This window comes from Microchirus variegatus (genome assembly GCF_963457635.1).
Source record: "Microchirus variegatus genome assembly, chromosome: 8".
Lineage (NCBI taxonomy): Eukaryota > Metazoa > Chordata > Actinopteri > Pleuronectiformes > Soleidae > Microchirus > Microchirus variegatus.
Genome location: NC_139809.1, coordinates 9,502,831 through 9,521,757, shown reverse-complemented (window position 1 = coordinate 9,521,757; position 18,927 = coordinate 9,502,831). Strand labels below are relative to the sequence as shown.

Sequence of the window (18,927 nt, the reverse complement as noted above, 5' to 3'; positions counted from 1 at the left end):
GATTTGATTACATTCCAGCAAGACTTGGATGAGTGAAAAGTGACCATTGTGACGGGTGTTTGATTTCAGCCACGTGAACGCACGTGAGTGAGAGGAGGAGGAGTCTATATGTTTACATGCACTTGTTGACATCACATTATTCTTTAAGTTAATTAAGTTTTCAATCAAAATATTAACAGTTATCACTTGAAACCCTGCATGCGCCTTTTAGGGAAAGTACAAATAAATGAAATAAAGAAACCATACGTAACTATTATTATTACTATTACACTAATATTGCAGATATTTGTGAGGAGAAAAACCGTCCGCTTGTTGGAGTTAAATTTGCGCCCATACCACACAAAGAACTAATCAAAGAAGGCAAAATGAACAGACTTCAGCATTGAAATGTCAGCTGTGTGAATCTTTTCCAACTTCTTTTTGTGCCCAAAATATCTCAGCATTCATCACACTTTAAACAAAACTTAAATCATTTACTGTGACTGGGGTTATATGATTTTTTCTTGACCAGAAATCCCTCCTATTTGAGCACGAGAACATGCACATAAGCTCATAAACAAGCTTACACAACACAACCTTCACCATTTAGACCTGGAAAGGTCTAAATATACAGAAAACATGTACAATACTCTTATCTCTACAAGCAAAAGTGGACGTCTCCCATGTATGGTGGTAAGGATTATATAACAGCGACTCATGTCACACACACTATGTCCAGCTATCAGAAATCTCAGATTTGTGCATGAAAACAAATTTACAGAAAGACACTGGGTCTTAGGTCGTTTTTATCCTTCTTTCAACAACCGAAAAACTCAACTCTTTATTTATAGAGTACATTTATAAACAACCTGAGGTTGACCTCTACGAAGTGCTTTACAAATTGACGTAAATGCCAAAATAAAAGCAGTAAAAATAGAAAGACAACAGAAACATAAAAGATTTAAAAACGATATAAGGCATAGTAAAAAAAAAAAACATATGAAGCAAAAATTTTTTTAAATAATTGAGCATTTAAAATGCTGAACAGTCTGGGCTGTGAATGTGCCAGGGCTGGGCATTCCAGAGCCGCGGAGGTGCCACTGCAAAGGCTCTTGTCACCTCTGTATGGGTTGAAAAGTTTGAACAAAATAGTTTGTTTGTTGTATTATTTACACAATTATTGTAGAAGAAACTCTGCTAAAGCAGTGTATTTTTTTCCACTGTGATTGGTTTGGCAGTTACACGTCGTCTCCTCTGATCCTGCTGGTCAGAGCACCGACGTCACCGACACATGTTTTCCTCCTGATGCAACGATGAATGAGCAGGCAGCCCAATAGTAATCTGCTAAATCAGACCTGAGCTGCTCAAGAGAGCGATTTGAGAAACAAAATTAGACGGATTGGGCAAACAGTGCTCTCTTCTGTTCTCTCACTATAGCCTGAGCTCTAGGTCCAAGTCCAGGTTCTACATGTGTGTGTGGGGGGGGGGGGTGGGGGGGGGGGGTGTGCTGGCACAAGGAAAAGCAATTTACTGAAGAAATCAAATCAAAGTGTTCAGCTCCACCTGCAGCTCACTATACAGCATGTTTATTCTATGTGTAATTGGCAAAATGTCATAATTATGGGCATAATTTCAGATCAGCATGGTTTTTACTCAGAGGGATTTAAGTCAGAATAACTGAGAAGAAAACCCTTAAAAGTGATTATGTTCCCTGGTCTTTCTGGCCTCCTCCTCCCTCAGTCTAGCTATTAGGGGTCCAATAGGTAGCATTTAGAGTTTATTATCACATTAGTATGTGAACTAACATGCTTAAAAACAAAAATAGGTTAATTCTACTACTACAAGCAATGCCTTTCTTTCATAAGTGGTCATTTAAGCCTGTTGTTATTTCAGGCTGTAAACAATGATCACACAACAATTAGTCCAGTGACAAAAGCCCATTGTTCAGTTTGTCATCCTCCCTTCTTATACTAACCAAGTGAGAAAATTCACCTGGTTACATGATGTCATGTTTAGCAGTAGCTACTGTATGTTTACAGAGAATTCATTTATTCAGAAAGGATTCATTCCAATTGAAATCTACGATACCAGCGTTTACATGGATGTTACATTAAATGATCCGATAGCAGTGTTATCATGGCGGTGTACATGTGCATCAAGCGTTCATTCAGAACAGACATTAGGCATGAGCAGTGATATCTAATTCTCATGTTATCCGTCACATTTTCCTCCTCGTCTGCGTCTATGATATTTGTGTCTGTTAATCATTCTTTTTCGGAATGAAAATAGAGCAGTAACAAAATATAAATACACCACATTCACATGGAGCAGGCACATGATGGCGCCAAACCAGCAAGTCGGGAGCAAATCGACTTTTTATGAGAACAACAAACAAAATAACGATCGGCATATACCAGCCCTCTCTTTCAGAATGAAATGTCGTTCTGAATGGCCTGTATCAGAGTTTTCAGATTGGCTCGTTTACATGACATTTTTATTCCAATACTTGTGTCGATGTTAACAAAGCAAGAGATTCACCATGAGCAGCTCAGAAGCTTTTTACTGTTCTTTACAACTGTTAACTAGTTAACTTTTTGAGACATACCTTCTGTAGGAACCACATCTTTTTTTTTCTTTTTTTTTCTTAACAACAGTCAAACATAATGCTCAAAATATATTCCTGTTATCCAAGAACAGTGATCATTTTATTCCCAAACTCGATCAGGCGTCTCCGTAGTCACGCGCAGCTACTTCACACCAGTTTTCACGCGCAGCTATTCTCATTACAAATGGACAGACCTTTATGCAAACTAGTGGTTACATTTACTCATTAGAATCAATCAAAGCAAGTGTTTTATTTCAAAATGATGCCATTTTATTTAGACATGAAACAGGTTAACGCATCACCTTGATGATGAGGATCTTGTTTAGTGTGGAAAAACATCATAAAAGTTGGCCTAGAATTAGTCCCATGCCCTTTTAATAGTAGCATTAATATTTTCAAGTCAAAGCAGAAACTGTTTGAAAAAACTACACTCTTCACACTGCAAACTGCACTTTTCACATTGCAATGAAACAAGTCCGCAACAGCCGACTTGATTTACTATCAACACTGCAAGTAAATATGAGGTATAACAGCACATAACTGCTGTCAGGAACAACAACCATAGTTATATATCTTTAACAATAAGTTAATAAGTGTTTTCAATTCAAGCAATAATTGCATTGTTCATCTTCTCATCAGTTTCTCTTTAATATTTATACCATCTTTTTCATTTTAATGTGTGGTATTGGCATTAATCAGCCATCATGTTATGATGAAGGTTTTCACTTTTTATCCACTCAAACTTGAGGTAGAAATTTCAAACTCCAACCTTAAAAACCTGTTTTGAGTGATCGGCGACATTGCCTCAGTGGGTCAGAGTTGTTTTGTCCTTCACAAATGGCAAGTGGTTCCAATATTGTGGCGGATTGGTATATATATCTGCTCTAATCACTGAGAACAACATCGAAAACGGAGGCATTTCCTACTTAACACTGTGTAAAACTCAGATGCTGATGGTTGTGACATCACTGGGCCAGTACTCATCATGCATGTAATGGTTAGAAGAGGCAAAGCTGGGCTCGTGCAGAGCATCGTCGTCCCTCAGCTTGTTCTGCAGATCCTGTTCCCACTCGCCCTCCACCAGCTTGTAAAGATCAAGAGTGGCCAGGGCGTCCTCCACCGAACAGTGACCTCTCTTTCTGAGCTGGATCGACAATGTGAGAGAACATATGAGACGTTAAAAGGTGAGATGGAAATTGTCTCTTCTGGTGGGTCAGAATTTCTGTATGATTGCTTTAGTAACAGAAAGTGCAGTAAACAGATTGAATGAATGTTGACTGAGAATAAAGAAATTAAAGAGATTATTCCACTGTTAGATATCAGATTAAATGCATTTCTGCTTCACAGTATACAAGACCTATTTCTAAAACCGCAGTATACAAGTCACCTCTTTTTTTGAATGATTACATAACTGCGACCAGTAAATGTAATGAAGCATGGAGTAAAAAATTAACTCACAGTTGCTCTCTTGTGGACAAATGGCACATTACATCATCACCTAACATTTCTGTGCAGTGATTTTTATTTTTATTTTTAATAAGCTTGCACATGCTGACAATGGACAAACATCGACAATAAAAGAGTTAGTGCAGATGTGCTTTTTGTTCTGACAGATTGAATTAGAATATTTTGACAGATGCAAAGAAAGGATTTTGTTTTCTTCACATTCTTTTCCATTTGCTTGCATTACATATCTATCTTTAAAGACTTTGTCCTCAAGCTGAATACTGTACGACAGAGTCCATCTCATCCATTACCATCAAGTCAAGTACAAAAAAAAAAGCTATATAAGAAAATCAATATTAATATCCATTTAGTTTCTGATGAATAAAATTATATATTTGCGATGGTTAAAACTGAATCGATTCTTACCTGTATCCTCCTGTTGAGCAGCTTATTGGCCAAGATTCTGAGCGAAATGCAGCGCTCTTTGGGAAAACCAGCCAATCGGCTGAGGAGCCGCGTAGTGCTCGTGTCCCTCACCATGTGACATGGATGGTTTATGCCCAGTGCCTCAAAGTCATTGTAGATGGAATGGCCCACGACCACTCTGCCCTCAAGTATTCTGATAATCTAAAAAGAGAGAGAAGCCACACGTATAAAGACAAACATAAGATTTAACTGCAATTACTGAGAATAAACAAGCAATTGGTTGTGTCAGTAGGGTTGGTATTCCATTACGTTTGGTCAGGTGTGTACTGAGTCAACAGTAAACTATACCGCTCATTTCTATGCAACACGTTCAGCCTGAGACAAAACCAACTACAAGCCCAAAGTCCACCAGGAGCCTCCACATCAACACTACTTCTGTTTTTTAAAATAAAACTTAAACGCTGGTTATACTATAGACTGACATACATAGGAATGTGACCACATGCATGTTATCTCACTTGCTTAAAACCAAATATTGATTTGAAAGTTATTTAATTGATTGAGTGTAAGCCCTAAAAGTAAATATGTTTTTATTTATTCTCACTGGGGCCTTGTTAGGGGTATAATCACACCGGTGCGAGGAGGTAGAATCAAAAGGAACAGCAAGTAAACAATGAGAACAATGGTGCTTCAGACTAACGCTGAAGGTAAGTCAATCTTGCAAGCCTTTATATCAGCACACAAACATTCTTCGTAAATATAAATGATAGTGACTCTCGTAGTATGCTCAATGTCGAACTGCAAACAAATTCTCTGCTCACACTTGTCACATGGTCAGTGAAGGTTCTTATAAACTGGTCAATAAGTGTATTTAACACTGTCTATACTGATTCATTTATCATTAAAAAGCATTAAAATATTAAAACACAGAACATGGCTGTGAATCAATACGCAGATCCTGTCCTTACCTCATCTCTGGCCTGCACAAAGGGTGTGGCGTTATAAAGATGATGCCTCTTGATGCCGCTCCAGGGAGTCCTGTAGTCTGTGACGGGGTAGCACGGTCGCACATATTTATCATACAGAATGTTGCCGTGATAGTCTAGAATGCTGCAGCGAGCCAACTCACTGCTGCGCCCACCAGGCCCCGTCCCAACCATCTCACAATCCAACGCCACCACGGTGGTCGGACATGAGCTAAGGCACGGTGAACTCCGGCCGCTGGCTGGAGGACTAGCTTCAGAGGAGAAACCACTATCCACCTCCCAACTGTCCCTCAGTGCTGTGACTAAACTGTGATGGTCAGGGGCAGAGAGTCCATGTTTGGAAGAATCTGAGCTCCCAGTTTCAGAGTTCAAGGTTCTTTGTCGGTCCTGTGTTGTATCGCTCGCTTTTGTTTTCTTGGCTAACTTATTTGTGCACATCAACTCGAAGTGGCTGTCTGTTCTTTTCCTCTTCATGTCGACAGCAATGTTTTGCTGACAGTTCTTCTTTGCTCTTGGATTCTCCATGGCGTTAAGCATCATGGATCATTTGCACAAATACCTGTCGTTGCTGATAAGCCCCCAGGAGGAGGAGGCTTCACTCTTCTTAGGCACCTCTACCATTGTCAAACAATGAAACTGGCCTGGAACTCATTTCTGAAATAAAAGGATTAGAAAAAGCATTCAGGTGCTGATCACTACCATTGAGAAGCAGGAATTGATTCAAAACTAATGCAGTCTTGGACTTCAACTCACTCAACATCACATGCATGGCACACTGCAAAAATATTTTGGTTAATCAAATATTAATGTCAAGATAAGTGTAAAGCAGTTTCTTTGCTCTACATAATAAATAAACCATTAACATTGAATCATTTTAGTTTGTGGACAAGAAGACATTCAAGAACATCAGCATTTCCAGGTGTGGTAAACAATAATCAACTTTTTTCAACATTTTACAGAACAAACAAGTACATAATTAATCGAAAAACAATCTGCAGATTAATTCTGTATGAAAAATAAATAATCATTGGTTGCAGCAATTCTGAAGCCTGTCAAGGTAACTGCCAAACAGTTTTGCGATTAAAAGACGTTCCTGGAATTGAGAGATGGGGGACCATACACTCCCTTTCGTCCCAGGAAGAAGCGGGAATATCAAAACAACAATGGCAATGTTTGTCCCTTTAGACTGTAGCCATGGTCACTCTCACAAGAGTGTGATGCGTTCAGGTGGTTTGACAAATATATAGTGTGATCTCTCATCAGGCGCAGTCATAAAATGTGTGATCCCTAGTCTTTCAGTCCTCATGGTTAGCATGTACTCTAGAGCCGAAACGATTAATCGATGAATCGATTATTAATCGATTACTAAATTAATCGTCAACTATTTTGATAATCTATAATCGTTTGAAGCTTTTTTCATGATTAAAACAATATTTATGATTGTTTTAGTTTCTTAAATGTGAATATGTATAATGTTTCTTTGCTCCACATAACAAAGAAATCATTAAATCCGAATGATTTTGGTTTGTGGACAAATAAGACGTTTAAGAACATCATTTCCAGGTTTGACAAACATTGATCAATGTTTTTTAACATTTTATGACATTTTATAAACTAAACGATTCATCGATTAATCGTGAAAATAATCGTCAGATTAATCGATTACCAAAATAATCGTTAGTTGTAGCTCTAATGTACTCCTTAGCAAGTCTTTTCAAAATCAGTAACGCCTAAAAAAGTTGTGAAGTGTCACTCAGTTCTCAGCCCACTTCTTGACATTCCTCAAAATCAGACATTGGGCTGAGTTTTCCCGAGGTTTATTTTGAGCTGGACAAACGCCACAAAACCATTTTTAAGCAGTATGTATACATATATTTACCCACACATTTACAGAGGCCGTGTCCAATAGTTGAGTTCAAGCCAAACTCCAGCCGTCGTTAAAACGGCCTGCATTTACTTTTAAACATACACCTTCCAAACTTACTAAATAAACCACGTTGGCTCCTAAGTGAATGGAGAAAACGTAGCGCCAGTCACTTTTGGTATAATGACGAGTTTAACTACCACGTATTTTAACGGAGTCTGTCCTGACAACAACGACCGACTGACAGCTAGCCGAGAAAGCCACGTTTACACGAGCTAAACAAGCTACGACGCTTCATTTCACGAAACACATCACACGTAAGACTTTGCCGCACAAATAAATATACGATTAATTACTCATAACAAGTGATGTGCCGTGTTAAGTAAAACGGACATAAAGTAGTTTGTACTGTACCTTTAGGACTAAAAGAACAGCACGTGTAGAGAGAGAGAGAGAACATGCCCATACAAGAGTAACGATGCTCCGCTGACTGGTTCCACTTCCTTCTCGAGTCACAGGAAGTGCTCAGCTGCTACACACTCAGCTCAGCGCCACCCACAGGCTCGGCGCCGCACTGCCACAACACACCACTGCTACATACTCCTTTTAAATGGGACACATAATTTAATATTTAAGAAACCAAACAACACAGTATGAAATGTAACGCATCGTTTTGATCACAAACAATTTATCGATGATTTATAAACACAAATAACTACAAAGCCAATCAAAGGAGGTTTATAGTACATGCGGTTATGTAAAAATATGAGATTGCAGTTTACAAAAAATAATGTGATTAATAGATATGATTGTGATTACTGCCATTAATATTTTCTTTCTTTTTTTTATCTTTATACAAACATTTGTAATAACTGATCACATTGCAAATCATAAAATGAATACAAAGACAGATTGGATACAATTGTTCAACATTATCTTCAATTAAACCTCCGTCTTACAAAGGGCCATGACTTCAGCTTCATTTATGTTCATTCTTCTGCAAGGACACTGCAGAAATCTAATTCACTATGACAACAAATCAATTGAATTGATATATACTACCTTTACTTCTGTTATTTCAAAAACACCATCTTTAGTTTTTGGACTACTATCAAGATATTTTAATGCAACATTTTTTTGCAGTGATATTAAAACAAATCTAGACGCTAAAGCAAAGTCAGCTTGACACTTGAGAAGGTCCTGTGGTCTAATGGACTTAAATCATTTTTATAGACAAGACATCGGAACCATTGCCACACTTCTCAAATAGGATATTTGGCTTTGTCAGTTCTGTAAACCTTTCATTTTGACAACCTTCCTACATTCTAACCAAAGCTGTGACCAGTTTTCCAGTTGTGATATGATGTAAAAACTACTTTGCTGCACTTCATTATATTTGTTGTTGTGAATTTAAAAAACAACACATCTATTAAACAATTCATCACAAACTACTCTTGAATTTGGATTTCTGGCATTTTTATTCACTGCCATTATAAACAAAAACATTTCATGAGCAAAAAAAAATGACTATGAATACTTGTAACTGCAAACCCGCATCTTAAACGCAGTTGCAGTGATTTAAGAGCAACTGCTATTAAACTTTACATGAAAATTGTAGACAAACCTAAACTACCTTCAATTTAACCATGACAAAAACATTTACATCATGAACGACATCATACAGTTAATTTTGGTTTTGTGGTCCTTTTTATTCCATCATCCTTCCAAATGTACAAAAACAAAGACATGTTACAAAAGAACAAGAAAAAAAAAATCACCATTATCATTACCCCCCATGATGACAACAAAAACCAAAAGCGACAGATGACAGGAGACTGGTGTTAAACCAAAGTGCATCAGCCTGAGGTGTGGGTGTATTCAGACCAGGGGATAATTAAAATCTCAAATTGTCAAAAGCAGTCACCGCTTCCCTAAAAATCTGTTTTTGTTTTTAAACATCAGGCCGGCCTTGGACATCACCTTTTCCACTTTCCACAGTTTTCCCAGAGCAGCGGAGGACCTAAAGGGAGGGCCACGCCTTTTGGACTTGGCATCAGAGCATTCGGTAGTTCACTAAGAGTGGAATATAATTTAGTTCTTTCTCTGCATGGATTTCCCCAATCATCCTCCTCCTGCCATGGTGGGGGTTGGGGTTGTTGAGTTCCTGTTTGGAGCTTTTATAGCTCTGGCTTGTCCTTCTTTTTCTTCTTCTTGGACTCCTCCTGCATCACCAAAGGGTTAGAGGCCTCTCTCTTCAGGTAGGCGAGGAAGTCACTCACCTCGCGACCTCCCTGTGAATGAGTGCAGAAAGGAAGGATGTTTAGCAGAGGACTCCTGCAGGAAATTACTTGGTTTCAATGATCACTCAACGTGATGCTTACCTCATACTTCTTTGGGGACATCTTACTTCCAGCTGGTGCAAGGAAGATTGTGGGGAAACTAAAAAAAACAAAACAGTTGAGTATAAAGAATTCAAATTGTTACGTATATCAGATTTCAGAAATCCCAAACCCCACAAAGACACGTCAGTGCTAGCTTTAGACAGGATTGGTGAAGTTTATTTGCTGGGGAAAAGGTCCACGGTGGCTTCACCACTAAATAAAGAGATAGACATATTTAAGTGACTCACCCAGTGACTTCATATGGTGATGGCACATCATTGGCTGTGGCATCCATCTTGGCAATGACAACGTTGGGATCATCGGCCAGCTTCAGGAGCAGAAAAGAGAAAATGATTTCCGATTTGTCTCGACTAGAGTTAAGGGGATCGGTCAGTTATTTCAACTGAACACAGTATAAACATTGGCTGCTCTCTTTTGAATTACTGTATAGTGAATATCTTTGATCTTTTAACTGTTCTGACTAAAGACGATTCAGATGTGCAAAGTCAAAACTGTTCTTTGAGTAAGCAGTGAGATAATACTCTGAATGAAAGCAGCATACATTAATAGAGTAGGTCAGAAAGCCCTTTCCTCACCTTCTCTCCCAGCTCTTTGAATTTGGGCTCCAGACTCTTGCAGTGTCCGCACCATGGAGCATAAAACTCGATCAGCACGTCTTTGCTGTCGTCGTTGACGATGGAGTCGAAGTTCTCAGCCACTACAGTCTGAAGTCAAACGGTAGATGTCATACATTTACTAACAGATGACAAGCAGTAAATATGTTTTACATGGTGAATGATGACCTGAACTTTGATTTATATTCCATTAGATCATAAATAAAATATGCAATATCTGTCTGAAAAGCTGCAATTAGGCATTTTTCTCCAAATTGCTGAGCCCCAGTCATGAGTAACTGATCAGGTTCAACAATTCAAATTAGTAATAAAAACATTTAGACCATTTTACTTGCTATACATTGTTCTACTCATCTACTACAGCACTATGAGGAAGTTTTGATAATTCTATTAAAACTGTTTTCTCCAGTGGTTGAAGAGACAAACAGGTGGCACATTGATAGTAAGGTGTAAAGGATGATTAAATTCAGGCAGTAATTCAACATTATGGATGCCAACTCCCTTAAAATATCCTTGAATCCCACCTTGACGGGTCCATCGTTGTTCTCTGGGATGGGCTCTGATTTGAGATAACGCTTCAAAGTGCCATCAAAATAGTCCTGCAGGAAACGCTCCAGAGCTTTTCCATCACGACTGTTGAGAGAACAGAGTAAATAGATTTAAGTTAGAAGACTCCGGTTGTGGCGGAAGCATTACTAAAACTTAAAATAGGGACACTTTTTCACCCAAAAGTACTTGTATTTGTCTAATTATCCTTTTTTTTTTACGCGTTGGAGTGACTTCTGTGCAACTCCTATACAAGACTTGTACAATGACCAGTAAAAAACTAAAATATATTGGGATTGAAGCTCTTTCCATAGCACGTTGTGTAAAATCATCATTAGCTCCACTTCTGCATGGTGGATTCTCTTGATTAACATGCACATTTGTGTGGACTTACCTGAACTCCTCAGCCATGACGTATTTGTCTCCCTTGGCGGTGCGGATGGCCACAACGGGCAACTCTCCTGAGCTTCCATCCAGGCCAAACTCAGACACTTCGTTGCGGAACGTGTTCTTGTTGGCCACAGCAAAGTTCAGCTTCTTGCCTTGATCCAGGAAGCTCTTTGCCACCTTCATCACCCTAAAAAAGTTCAATTTGGGTCATTATCGAGGTTGCACTTTTGAAAATGGAAGGAGGAAACATCTCAAGGGTGAAGAGCCACTGCATGGAGCTGAAAGGAATGATTCAAGTAAAAAGTGAAGGAACACTTGCCTGTTCCTCCAGTAGTTTGAGCCCTTGGGGTTTTTGTCGTAGTCCACATCATAATAAGCCACCAGCAGGTCTTTGCCTCTCATCTGGTCTTTGTTGTCATCTGTCATGTGTGGGCAAATGCCACCGCTGAGGAGCAAAACAATAATTTAGAGAGGTGCAGCATCAACCTATACTCATAGTCAGTATGAGCAACTACATGGTTATAAAATAAGTCTGATCGTTCTGCTTTTTAATCCGTTTAATCAGTTGTTAGGAAAGGTTTCGGTTTTAGACACCTTCACATTACCTTCTTGCTGAAAGGTGCCGTAAAAATGCATACTCTTGTTTTAACATTTACACTGTAAAGTCCTTTACAATTCAGAAATTCTCCACAAAAACACACTGGATGAGAAACACTGGAAAAACAAACAGCGGCTGACTTCAAATGCATGCAGTTCAGCATTGTAAAGCGAAAGCAATGGTGGTTCGAAGTGAAAATGAAACAACAAAATACAGGGCGTGGTGCATCATGTGCTGTTTTTTTTTCAAAGATTCTTGTGAGGGTATAACAAACAATAAACACTGCAAAGTGAATGTAGTGCATCTGGAATTCAGGTCAATTCAAATTCTCAGTACAGTCTTGTGAGCAAAATACCAGGAAATAGCTGGCTAGTGGGGGTTGACACCTGCTAAAAGCAGGTCCAAGCTAAGTGTTACAATGTTTAGCAACTCAAATCTAATTTAAAAAAAGTGGGTGAGCTAAGCATCGACTTGCTAAAAATGCAAGGTTTTGTTGATAATAACCCATTAGTTTCAAGAATGTTTTCAAAGAGATTTTCTACAATGCCATCTGCACAGTATAAGTGTGCATATTTTACTTCCAGAGAAGTGCAGCGTCTCTCCCTCAGCTGAGAGACAAATGTTTCGTTGAGGCAAAACACATTTCCTGATTTATTTGGCTATAAATCCTGAACTTGGCGAGTGGCTCATCTGTGTTTGCAGTTGACAACTCACCAGCACAAGGTCCTATTGGCACTTGGGCAACAGGAAATGTGCAAATATGTACCATTACTAAGATGGCTGTGTTTACAGTAATTATAATTCCAACTATCATGAACATGGTGTGCTTTAAAAAAAAAAAAAAAAGCATGAGTTTCTGGATATGAAAACAGAGTGTGGATGGAGAGAACCGTTTTAAATGGGGGGGGGGGGGGCAATAATACTCACATGTTTTCCTGGATAAATGCCTTGATTGTTTTGCTGACGAATGTTCCTTCCGTTAATTTGACAGAGCTATCTTCAAACTTATTGTTCAGGCGTGGTGGGCGGAACAAGACGACTCCTCTGTAAACCAACAAAGAAAAGGTCAGTTTAGTTCTAAACCGCTGTGTCATCTGCCACAATGCTACTGACGTGACCATGCCATCACGTGAGTAAGAACAGCTATTTAAGGGTGCAGATTAGGCTACTCACTCTCCATCAATGCCATGGCTCTGGAGAAGAGCTTCAGAGTTGGAGTGGGCGAAGCGATAGTTGTCCCTTAAGACATTAGCTGCACTCAGGAACTCTGCCTGTGCTGCACTCTTTCCATCAGCAAAGAACCCTGGGAACAGAAAGAATCTCATCAGAAACCTCAAATTTAGCATCTTCATTCAAAATTAACCCAAACAGGACTTAGTTTGGGTAGATGATATGACGTGGGCATTTCATGCTCATTCATGATAATGCCAAGGTACATTAAATGCTTGGTAGAGCAGATTTCACACGTCAACTCACCAACAACACTTGCGTCTTGATGTGCAATATACTTCTCAAAGTCTGCCTCAGAATTAAGCTCCACTGAAGCTGGGCCAGACTGCTTCTTAAGGAAGCTGACAATGGCATCTAAAAGAGAAAAAGAAGAACAAAAACAAGAAAGAAGAAACGGTCAAAAGAAGTCCATTAGATGACTGAATAAAGTCATATATATAATATAAAACAAATCAGAGCCAAATACCTGCACTTCTGGGGCCATCATAAGGACCAGAGTCTTCTCCATCCCTGAAGATCTTCAGGGTTGGATAGCCACTGACACTGTATTTGCTGCATGTGTTGCTATTGGTTGTGCAATCAACCTAAGAGGAAAGAAAATAATTCACTTGTGTAAACAGAGGGGAGCACCTCAGTGCAGAGTGCATAGCAGCACACTTAAGTGGACAAAGTCAAATGAATTCTATTGTGTAATACCTTGGCCAGGGAGGCGATGCCTTTCAGTCGTGTGGCGGCTGCCTCATACTCAGGTGCTAGCTTTTTACAATGGCCACACCTAAAATAAATAGGATATGGATCAGTCAAACAGGAAACTTTCAACTGCGTTCTAGTTCCAGTTCAGCAAAGATCCTGTGGGAAATCACATGATCTTATGAGGTGTAACCAGAAACCAGAGTAAATTCATTAGTGCCAAAAGCCACATACAAGTAAAAGCGTGATTCTCCCATTTGAAAGCCATTAAGAGTAGCCTGAAATTGACTGCTTTAGGGCTAATAATATTATAATTTTAAATTACCCACATTTTTCTGTTGTTCATGCAATTATTTAAACTTGAAAAAAATGAGAAACAAGATGTGGCATGCATACAGCTGGAGCCAACAATTTCACTTTAAGAGAAATTTACAACTTTTCTTTGTACTCCTGCTCAAAAATGATTTCAATGACTATACAGTTATAATTTCTAATTATTTTAATGCACATAACTCTAATTAGTATGGCTGAAAAAAATACCAATAGCTGCAACGATTAATCATCTTAGCTATCATTAATAAATTAATCGCCAATTTGTGAACTGATTATCAGCTTGAGTGGGTTCTTTTTGACTTTCTGATTACTTTGTTGTATTCAGTGTTATTTTTTATTTATTTTAATCTTATTGTACTTTTTTTGTTTGTGGAGTAATGGAGTAAAGATAAATTCTGGACCATCTTTCCAACTTTAACGCAAAGAGGCATATATTATCATTCTAGGGGCTGAGATTAGGGAAGAGTGTCACTTTGGTGGTTCTTTCTCTTTAGATATGCATTTAACTGATTTCTTTTAAATGTTTTGAATTAATTTCACTTTAAATTCGGATTATCTTCCGAATTTAAAGTTTGGCACTTTGAGTCGACGTCACAATTCCTCTGGACCAATCAAGGATGGACACCAAAACTTCCCTGACCAATCAGAACGTTACAACAACGTAGAGACACGCCCCCAACTTCCTTGCAGCCTTCAAACACGCGTAGTTTCTAATAAAAATGGTTAATTGGCACTGAAAAGTGGGCATTACGCGACCAATTCTGTCGCGACATCGTACATTCGTGAATGTATTTCTCAGTGTCAGACTTTGTGTCTCTTACAAGAAACCCATCAATGAGGCTGACACATTTCAGTTCATAGCTAACATGCTAACACTGGACGCTAGCCAGTAAATCACAAACACCAACGACTCTGTTCATATTGTAGACAAACATTCAAATGTTATTGTGCAACGTCTCACTGCCGTGAAAAATAAACAAACATAAACATTTACAGAGCCGTACGTTCAGCAGCACCTGTAATAAGTACACGCAAGTGAATGTCACTTAGCCTCACTGCTAAACACGAAGCGCTAACAGCTCGTTAGCTGTTCGCAGACGATGCGGTTTGTCGGCACAAACGCGCGAGACACTCCACTCACCAAGGGGCAAAAAACTCCACAAGAATGATATCGTGGAGTCCGATCTTAGAGTCGAAATCGTCATCCGTGTAGTCCAGCACATCACTGGCCTGGGAGAACCCGGCGAGGGCGGCCAAGAAGAGCAGCTTCAACATCGCACACGGAGCTTACTGAAACGCTTTCTTCACTTCCTGGTGAAAAGAACACAAAGGAGAACGGCTGTAGCTGAGTGTGTCCGTTGCAGCCCCTTCCTCGTACAAAGAGCTTTAACGACGTACAGGCCGAGGCTGCTGCACAACGCAGACTGGTCAGGAAAGAGAAAGAGAAAGACAACGAGCAAGGCAGCAGAGACGTTTCAGGTAGCGGAACCGCTCCTAACCACAGTGTGGCACACTCCTATTGGTCCGCCAGGTGCGTCACTCTGCGGCGCTTAGCCAATGAGAGTCGGGGAAATAATACGTGACTTCTTCTACAAAGAACGACAAAGATCACGGAACTGATTTTGACCTTAATTCAGTTCCCAGGTCCCCTCTGTATTTAAAGTTTAAACATTTCTTTTTGATTAAGCTTTTATAACTTTATATCAAAGTAAGACAGACAATCTCAGGGTGTTTATTATTATTAAACAGGTAATTAAAGCAAATTAAAATAACAAAAGCTGATAGAAATGATATTACTATTAGAAAATCACTGCCATGCTAGTAGTACTTTAATTCCAGTTTGTAGAATATGTATGGGTGAGATACAGGTAAAATTCACTGGGTTGAATACCAGAAAAAGAAAACCACAAAGTCTGATATGATTCCAACAACGTGACAGTGCTGATAATACATAAACACACAGTTACTTACTTAGATACAAAAGTACCAGGAAACTAAAATAAAAGTACTTAACGCCTGCTACAACTGTTATAATGACTCCTCTGTAATCAATGTCTGCTTATATGAAAGAACTATTTTGAATTCCTTCCCAAAGTCCATTAAAATGTGTTGTCTGTCTTTAGGCAAATAAAGTCTTTAGTGTAAACACAAGTCATTTACAGTGTGTTCTCAATGTTTTCCATCTGGATCAAGCTACAAGTATAAGAACGTGCCAGCAGAGGGAGCTCTTTGACAGCAGGGATGAACCCTGTACTGTGATACAGTTTTTTTTTTCAGAATTGATAAAACGACGTTTGTAGTACAAACTCAGTTCCTATATAAGTGTATAAACTGTAAACAACACAAACAAATGTACCTGTATTAGTTTGAATGAGACACTTTTGTAATAAAAGGTATTAAACGCAATTAAATTTGTTGAGCAAAAATCTGGAAATCTTTCAGATTTGCATATCAACTCATATAAAAGTTTGACTACGCCTCAATTTTTAATGGCTATAGTTTACCTGCCATCAACTAAAACAGCAGATGAGATAACAGTACAAACACAAATCAAAACCATTATTGATGTGAGTTTAAAGATCAGACACATGCAAAATTTAGATTAGATTAGAAGAGACTTAGATTTATACTCACTGTGTGTGTGAATGTGTGTAATAAACAAACACAGTATTGCACTACACAGCACTTTGTAACATCAAGGTCACTGAGTGGACACATTCTATTTCCACACTACATCAAATACAGTACAGATAGCGTTTTGTTAAGAAACACAGGTAGCTTTGAGCTAATAATTAGAAAAATATAAAATAAATACAACTTTTAATATTTTTATAAATGATGACATACTATATAAAAACTTGTCTGGGTTTGACTTGTCTTCTTCTAAGAGTTGAATCTCAAGGAATAGGATATCCATCTAAATACTGTCACAGTTCTGTCATCACTGTTCATTTTATTCCACGATACCTGCTATTATTTCCGTCTCTGTACCGCAGAGATTAGTTCTCCGTTACCCACACAATCTCTCCCCTCCCCCATCACAAAGATTGCCCCCCAATGCCTTGGCAAAGTAGTTGCCGTAGCAACCATCTTGCTCCTCAGCCATAACAAGTAGAGGGAGAAGAGGAAAAGAGGCCTGTGGCATTATGCTAGTGACATGTTGTGAGTACTGTCAGAGACAGCAGGAGGCAAAGGAAAGAGGATGTGTATGTGTGTACTTGTTTCCTCATTCAGATTAACACTTACCTTGTCAGGACAAGTAGTCATGATAGAGACCAAAACATGGTCCTTATGTGGCAGAATCAAATTTTTGAGGGACTGGTTAAGTTTAGGGGTAAGATTTGAATTGTGGTTAGGTTGAGTTTAGGGTTAGGCATCAGTTAAAGTTAGGCATAGTGCTTTGTTGTTGAGTCAATGCAGAGTCCTGAGAAGAAAAGCTGCACAAACCTGTGTGTGTGTGTGTGTGTGTGAGTATTCAGGACACAGGACCCTTCATCCAAGCCCTTCAGGAGAGTAACAGATTCTTCATCCCTCACAACACCAACACGCGGCGTCGCAGCAGCTGTGTCTCCTCAGAACACTGAACGCCTTGTTGTCCTGTGCTGTCGGCGTCCAGACCAAACCATTGCAGAAATATCTGCTGGTTCCATCAGTGGAGAAGATAAATATCTATTCATTCACAACGAGACAAAGCACTTGTTCCAGACTTTCTGCTCTGCCGACAAAACACTGACGTCTACGCACTCACTCTTGGATGGAAAATGTGGAGCTCTCAAAGTAACACCATTATCACCAACCTTAAAATATGGCGGTGTAAAAAGGCTGACTACAGACTTTTCACAGGAGGCAGATAAGATCATTTGCTCACTCATCATCCTCACATATCCTTCATACACTGGCATAGTGAAATTAGATCAAGATGGAACAATTAATTTACACGTACCACAATTTGAGAAGCGTGGCTCCCACTGATGCCTACTGTGTACAGACAGAGGGCAGTGCACCTCAATGTTTTTAATAAGGTCAAAAGATTTAGCAGTTTTTCTACATTTTCCACATTTGAAAGGTAATTTTTCTCTTTGTGGAGGTAAAAAGCCGTGGAGTTGCAGCCTTTCAGCAGAGAACAGTCTTGTTTTGCTTCTGTCTAAACATTGTCACATGACATTATGAGTCTTACACAAGCAAAATCCTTGCATGAAGTGTACTTCATGTATAAAATGAAAGACAGACAGTGTGAAAGGGGTTACTGTTAAATAGACGAGTGCTTTAATAAAAGACACATTTGTGACATTCAGTCATGATATTGCTTCAGTCGCTTACAGTACAGAACCCAGCCTGGCCAGTGTGTGCTGGAACATTACAATCTGACACCAGCGTGCCATACACATCCACAACAAAGTCTCATCGGACTGTTAATCTACATTCAAATGCACTCAGATTGGTTTTAAGAAACAACCCACAATGGATGGACTTTACAACAAACGGGTATGAAGAGAGGGAACAGAGACACGGGTAGGTTGAGGACATGCAGCAGGGTGTGTGTGTTCTTGTACTTGCGCCATACTGAGGACCAGTGAGGGTTTTTAACCAACAAAGTGAGGACATTTTTACGGAGTGAGGACATTTTGGTCGTTCCTCACTTTGTTTTCATTGAAATCACTTCCTGAGGTTGCTATAACATGTTTGTCAAAAAAAAAAAAAAATTAAAATTTTGGACGACATAGTATATAGTATAACTTTTTTTGTCAAATTTTGGACCAAACATTTTGCGTCAAATTTTTTTCAAATTTTTGACCAAACATTTTGGGTCCAATTTTT

At 39.0% G+C, this 18,927-nt stretch overlaps 2 protein-coding genes across 2 annotated transcripts; both read right to left on the bottom strand.

Annotated features, from left to right (window-relative positions):
• Positions 1-3,397: 3,397 nt before the first annotated feature.
• Positions 3,398-5,901, bottom strand: isg20 (interferon stimulated exonuclease gene). Its single transcript, XM_083893176.1, has 3 exons — positions 5,425-5,901; positions 4,457-4,657; positions 3,398-3,728 (listed from the first exon to the last, which is right to left on the bottom strand). The coding sequence occupies exons 1-3, from the start codon at positions 5,878-5,880 to the stop codon at positions 3,528-3,530; spliced, it is 858 nt and encodes a 285-aa protein (XP_083749302.1). The 5' UTR covers positions 5,881-5,901; the 3' UTR covers positions 3,398-3,527.
• Positions 5,902-9,000: 3,099 nt separating this feature from the next.
• pdia3 (protein disulfide isomerase family A, member 3) lies at positions 9,001-15,557 on the bottom strand. The gene is made up of 13 exons (XM_083894059.1): positions 15,251-15,557; positions 13,783-13,861; positions 13,553-13,670; positions 13,333-13,440; positions 13,030-13,159; positions 12,784-12,900; positions 11,578-11,703; positions 11,263-11,445; positions 10,847-10,955; positions 10,284-10,412; positions 9,936-10,015; positions 9,688-9,745; positions 9,001-9,597 (listed from the first exon to the last, which is right to left on the bottom strand). The coding sequence occupies exons 1-13, from the start codon at positions 15,382-15,384 to the stop codon at positions 9,484-9,486; spliced, it is 1,485 nt and encodes a 494-aa protein (XP_083750185.1). The 5' UTR covers positions 15,385-15,557; the 3' UTR covers positions 9,001-9,483.
• Between the last annotated feature and the right edge of the window lie 3,370 nt (positions 15,558-18,927).

What these genes read in the sequence shown, in the direction of transcription:
- isg20 (XM_083893176.1), bottom strand. Translation starts at nt 5,880, where the DNA reads ATGTGCACAAATAAGTTAGCCAAGAAAACAAAAGCGAGCGATACAACA. An exon ending in TTGTGCAGGCCAGAGATGAG is followed by an intron (nt 4,658 to 5,424) that starts GTAAGGACAGGA and finishes CTCTCTTTTTAG; the next exon opens with ATTATCAGAATACTTGAGGG. An exon ending in TGCTCAACAGGAGGATACAG is followed by an intron (nt 3,729 to 4,456) that starts GTAAGAATCGAT and finishes TTGTCGATCCAG; the next exon opens with CTCAGAAAGAGAGGTCACTG.
- pdia3 (XM_083894059.1), bottom strand. Translation starts at nt 15,384, where the DNA reads ATGTTGAAGCTGCTCTTCTTGGCCGCCCTCGCCGGGTTCTCCCAGGCC. An exon ending in GCATCGCCTCCCTGGCCAAG is followed by an intron (nt 13,671 to 13,782) that starts GTATTACACAAT and finishes CTTTCCTCTTAG; the next exon opens with GTTGATTGCACAACCAATAG. An exon ending in GCATTTATCCAGGAAAACAT is followed by an intron (nt 11,704 to 12,783) that starts GTGAGTATTATT and finishes TTTGCTCCTCAG; the next exon opens with CGGTGGCATTTGCCCACACA.